Source organism: Neoarius graeffei, chromosome 12 (genome assembly GCF_027579695.1).
Source record: "Neoarius graeffei isolate fNeoGra1 chromosome 12, fNeoGra1.pri, whole genome shotgun sequence".
Classification (NCBI taxonomy): Eukaryota; Metazoa; Chordata; class Actinopteri; order Siluriformes; family Ariidae; genus Neoarius; species Neoarius graeffei.
The window spans coordinates 20,581,528-20,587,527 of record NC_083580.1 but is presented as its reverse complement, the minus strand read 5'-3'; the positions used below and the strand labels follow the sequence as shown (position 1 = coordinate 20,587,527).

The following is a 6,000-nucleotide window of genomic DNA, read 5'->3' as shown; positions in this document are numbered from 1 at the left end:
TGCTTATCCAGTCGGGGTCAAGGAGGAAGCTGGAGCCAATCCCTGTCTGACTTCAGGTGAAAGGTGGAGTGCAAAACAAATGGCCAACACTGCCATCTAGTTTTTAGTGGGGAATAAGTCAACAGAAATAAGTTCTACAACTTTCATTTAAAAATGCATTAGATAAGATTTCTTAACATTTGTCAAGTTTTTGTCTTAATTAGTTCAGTAGGTGGACCATAATAACATTTGAATTATTTTCTTTTTATTTTTTACTCTTTCAGCCTGCCCATTTAAGGTTAAGGTTCTTTTTGTCATTTCAACCATATACGGTACACTTGGTACAGTACACAGTTAAAATGAAACAACGTTTATCCAGGACCATGGTGCTACATTAAGCATCACAGGACTACAATCTAAACATAACAGGACTACAATCTAAACATTACAGGACTACAGTCTACAACACACAAAGTGCAAGAGTGCAAGGAGTGCAACACTGCAGACAATAAACAACACAAACAACATAAAGTGTAGAGTTGAGTGTGCATATTGAGGTAGTATAAAAAAGGAATAAATAAATAAATGTATTAATTTATTAATAAACCTTGTGTGTGAGAGACATATAAACATTGTAAAGCAATAGTGCATTATTGTCCACTGTCCAAAGATTGCAGTGTGAGTGGTGTGTTCAGCAGTCAGTGAGTACCAGTCCAGTCCCTCAGAATTGAGGAGTCTGATGGCATGAGGGAAGAAACTGTTACAGAGTCTGGCTGTGAAGGCCCAAATGCTTCAGTACCTTTTTCCAGACTGCAGGAGGGTGAAGAGATTGTGTGAGGGGTGCATGGGGTCGGCCACAATGCTGGTGGCTTTCCGAATGCAGCGTGTGGTGTAAATGTCCGTGTAAATGGTGTAAGAGCTTGATTCAATTATTTTTGCCATTTCTAGTAATGCTTATGTTTATAATCTAATCTTTCTTTCAAGTCCAATGACAGACTAACCAGCGATGGATGATGAGCATAGAAAAAGAGGTGCTGTGTGAAGGAACCTCCTTTGTTCTGGGACTTGCTATAGTCTTCTCCTCCTCCTCCTACAATTTCAATCTTCAGTCTCAAGATGATACAGTGTGCACACTGGAATTGATTCAGCGGTCGATGCTTTTTCCATATACTGTACCACACAGCTCGACATGATTGATTTTTCTTCATACATTGCTGTTGTCCAGTAACCTAGTGATAACCACTGGTGCCTCTGACATAAGAACAGCAACTATACATGTTACTGCTGCCTTTGCTAACACCGTTAGGGCTGATACTATTTCCTTTCCATCACATTCTTCTTTTTAACTTGATCACTGGTGTGACTTGATACATGCCTACTTAGTGAAATGTGACAATCACATGGCTCAATATTCTGGACCACTACTTTGTACTGAACAGGTTCTTGCTTGGTACGCCACATTCATAGATTAATGTCACCTGAAAGAAGTTTTTTTTTCATTCTGCAATGTTTTTCAGAACCTGCATTGCCATCAATCCTGAGAGGGGCACAAAAGCATGCCATGAGAAAGTGCAGAGCAAGAAGAGTGGGAAGATGGTCAAAAAAGAAGGCAACGTCAATGAATCTGCATGTCTGCAAACTTATCAAGAAGCTCAGTGACTTCAAGTGGGACTTTGTCTGATCTTCCATACACACCCCCACACACACCCTATTGCACCCAGTCATGTGTTCACTTATTTACTCCCTCACTCACTCATTCAGTGACTAAACCCAGTGTTTTTTCTTATTCAAACTGTTGGCGCTCAAGTTTTAAACTATTCAGTAAAATAGAAAGTGTGATTGTTTTGTGTTCACTTCCCTGATGTAATACTCATGCAAACTAGACTGCTGCTGTTCTGCAACAAGTTAATTAAAAACAACTAGTTTGATGTTCTTTTCTCATCTCATCTCATTATCTCTAGCCGCTTTATCCTGTTCTACAGGGCCGCAGGCAAGCTGGAGCCTATCCCAGCTGACTACAGGTGAAAGGCAGAGTACACCCTGGACAAGTCGCCAGGTCATCACAGGGCTGACACATAGACACAGACAACCATTCACACTCACATTCACACCTACGGTCAATTTAGAGTCACCAGTTAACCTAACCTGCATGTCTTTGGACTGTGGGGGAAACCAGAGCACCCGGAGGAAACCCACGCGGACACGGGGAGAACATGCAAACTCCACACAGAAAGGCCCTCGCCAGCCACGGGGCTCGAACCCGGACCTTCTTGCTGTGAGGCAACAGCACTAACCACTACACCACTGTGCCGCCCCTCTCCCATTATTTATTATTATTATTATTAACTGACAGTTTTGTCAGCAAATTACTGTGCATTTACAGTATGTAAGCTGTATTTGAATCTACAGTTTTGTAGATTCAAATACAGCTTACATACTGTAAATATACAGTAATTTGCTGACAAAACTGACCAGTATTGTGCTGTAAATTTACAAGAATATAGTAAAGAGCTGTACATTTATTTCTAGTAAAATACTGCAATTCTAAAATACAGTAAGGAACTGTAAAAAAAATTACAGTACTTTGCTGTCGAAGCTGTTGCCAGATAATTACTATAAATTCACAGTGAAAAATTTTACAGTGTACACATTTTATGCTCTAATGCTTCTCATTCGGAGCATTTTTTTCCAGCATTTTCTTCAGTGAGAACTTTAGTAGCTTACTTTGCTATAAAACCTGTACACTTTTCCCCCTAAAATAACCCAAATATAACCTATATGTGTGCAAAAACGCAATTAGAGCAAATCAGGTTAGAAATAACACATTTGGTCTTTTCTGTGGAACCCTACCACGAAATGAAAACTTATAAAAGACAAAACCCGATGCTTATACTTTCGTTTTCGGCCTTTTAGTCAGCTACAGAAGAAAGATTCGACTCACTGAATCGATTCTTTAAAGTAACGATGAGCCGAGTTTATATATATTATATATATATTCCATGAATCGACTCCGCTAGAAGAATCATTTAGAAATAACCGATTCGTCTGATTTATATAAAAGGTACAGCATCCGGGTGTATAAGTTTCAGTTTTCCAAGAAACACGGAGAAAGCAAAGCCGCGTAAAAGCGCAGTAATTATAATTAATAATTCTAATAATTGCTGATCTGTTTGCCAGGTTTAGCTATCAGCTGTCAGAGATGAGCGCGAGCCTGAGTGAGCAGTATGAGGAGAAAGTGCGTCCGTGCATCGACCTGATCGACTCTCTGCGCGCGCTCGGGGTGGAGAAGGACCTCGCGCTGCCCGCCATCGCCGTGATCGGAGACCAGAGCTCGGGGAAGAGCTCGGTGCTGGAGGCGCTGTCCGGAGTCGCGCTGCCCCGCGGGAGTGGTGAGGCTCCATGGGGCAACATCAAACATTATAGAACAAAAACTCCCATAAAGGATATGGAAGGATTGTGGGATAAACGGATGAATGAATGAATGAATGAATGAATACATTTGTTTAATGAATGAATTAATTGACCGATTGATCAATTACATTAATTATATGATTAAAGGGTAAAAATGACAATGTTTTATATTCATTGGTCATGAGCTTTGTCCAAGCATGACCATTTTCTACAGAAATTCTCTAAATAGTGGACTCACTGGCTATCTAGAAAGAAAGAAGGATGAAAGAAAGGACAGCAGGGTTAGACAGCTACTAGGAAATACACTGATGTATAGGTTTGTTTAGTTTTCTTTTGCTTAAGATGGCTACAGCTTGAAAATGAACATTTCTTTGGAACCATGGCAGGAAGAAAGTCTCAAAAGTGCGAGAAGAATTAGTATGGACTACATTTTATATATTTAAGGGAGTCAAAATATGAATCTTCCTAGAAAATTCATCAGAAGAGGGAAGATGAATGAAAAGTGTGTGAGGGATGAATGGGCAGCCATTTGATTTATCATTTGTTTGTACCCACAAACATGTTTGACTGGTGCTCGCTGAATGTTTAATGACAAAGTGTCTTTTGGGTTGTGATGTAAATAAGAAAGAAAGGAGTGGAAAAGGTGTGTGTACTCATGTCAGGACTATGTCAGGCATAAAAGGGCATTAAAATGTGACAATACAGGGTTCTCCACGGATTGAAAATATAGGGGGGTGGGGGTCAATCGGATGACCTTGAAACAAATTTGCATAAATTTACATATGTCATTTGCATAAAATTTGGATAAAGTACTCTCAAATAGTAATCATTTAGAATAGAGGAATCAATTGGACTGGTACAAAACACATCATACATCAAACATTACACACTTACACATCATATTCAGACACATTGTTTGAAATGGAACTGGAAAAAATATTTTTTTATTTAGCAAACTACAAAAAAAGAACAGAAAAGTACAGAAAAGTTTTTGTATTAACTATATTCACACTGCTCCACAAAAGCTGACATTGTTTGAAATGGAAATGTAATTGCAGGCACCACTGGAAAAAATAATTTTTTTTAGAGAGTAAAGTACATTGAAAAGATGTTGTTTTAACTATATTTACACTGCTCCATGGCTATATTTACACTGCTCCATCCATGTTCACCAGTTAACAGTCTAAGAAGATAAAAAAGAAAAAAGACATTGTAATTTAAACTCATTCATACAGACAAGGAAAATGCATTGTAATAGACCCCTTTGCATGTTTGTAAACAAACCGACCGTTGCCAGGATGCGCGCGCAGCCTGGACCCAGAAACAATGGCGCTGCCCATAGACCGGCATTATGAGCTGTCAGATTATGCAAAACAATTGTCGTTACAATATCGAGAATGCTATACATAAATAAGTTAACTCTAACAAGTGGATATCGCCTACCGGATCCATATTTAATTAAAGAGTGGACGGACAATGTTAGTAAGTTCCCTGGTATACAATGGCCAGATATATACTCGTACCTTATTGACAAGACTTCAGTGTACACCCACGAAAAACTTCGTGCCTACAAGTCTTTAGACGCATATGATTATGTTATGTGCGGGCATGTACAACTTGATTAACAATGGGACATTCATATTCAACCTGGCGACTTGTCCAGGGTGTACCCCGCCTTTCGCCCGTAGTCAGCTGGGATAGGCTCCAGCTTGCCTGCGACCCTGTAGAAGGATAAAGCGGCTAGAGATAATGAGATGAGACATTCATATTCATTTTGTTTTAATCAAATTATGCCAGTGATGTGATGGCAATGTGGCTTTAGCTACAACAGTAAATACCAACACTAAACAGCAATTTGCAGGAGGTAATGGCATGAAAGGAATGACAGTGTAAAGAGTGCAGCTAAGAGAAATCAGAGCTGCGTAAAAAGCGAGAGGCAGAGACCAGAAATGAAACTGAACGGGGCGGGAGCTAGGTTAGAGCAGTCAACGTAAGTTGGCATTTAGAGTGAGGGCACACAATTTTACCTTTCCATCCTTGCTTTAAAATTGTGATTTTCAGCATACACAAATAATGATGGCACAAAATCTGGACTGCTTGAGTCAAGCGAGACCTCTCCTACAAACAAAATTGCATACAAAGCTAAGTTAACATGCGAACAATATTCATTACATTGTGTAACTATGACCCAGCTAATCAGACAAACGTTACCAAAGTATTTTGCTACATCAATAAACGAAGACTAGAAAGAATAAAAAAGAAAGATTTAATAAATAGCCTGATCTTACCTGTGATGAAGTGGGCGCTGCAAACCTGCGCATTTTTGATGGTGCTTTCATCCCAGTCTACACGTTTGATGGCTTGTAGCCATAGACGTCGGCGATTTTTTTGGAATGGATGAGATCCTGCTGGAATTCTGAACATTTTAACCCCATCACTGCTACGATTCTGACACCCGACAACACAACAACTAGGCATCGCTGAGTCTTTTTTGGGTCCAGGCTGCGCGCGCAATTTCCGCTTACGTATGAATGACGTTTACTGCGAAGGGGTCTATAGTTACACAGCCTAACATGATCTCTAAAATATGGTTGCACAAAATGCTTTGAT

At 39.7% G+C, this 6,000-nt stretch overlaps 1 protein-coding gene across 1 annotated transcript in view; it reads left to right on the top strand.

Moving 5' to 3' along the window:
- The first annotated feature begins 3,006 nt into the window (after nt 1–3,006).
- The window catches only part of LOC132895266 (interferon-induced GTP-binding protein Mx1), a 66,223-nt gene continuing 63,229 nt past the window's right edge, over nt 3,007–6,000 (top strand). Inside the window, exons 1-2 of the mRNA XM_060935646.1 lie at nt 3,007–3,040; nt 3,157–3,368. Of these exons, the coding sequence (XP_060791629.1) occupies nt 3,179–3,368 (190 nt within the window). The 5' untranslated portion in view covers nt 3,007–3,040; nt 3,157–3,178. The remainder of the gene's footprint in view (nt 3,041–3,156; nt 3,369–6,000) is intronic.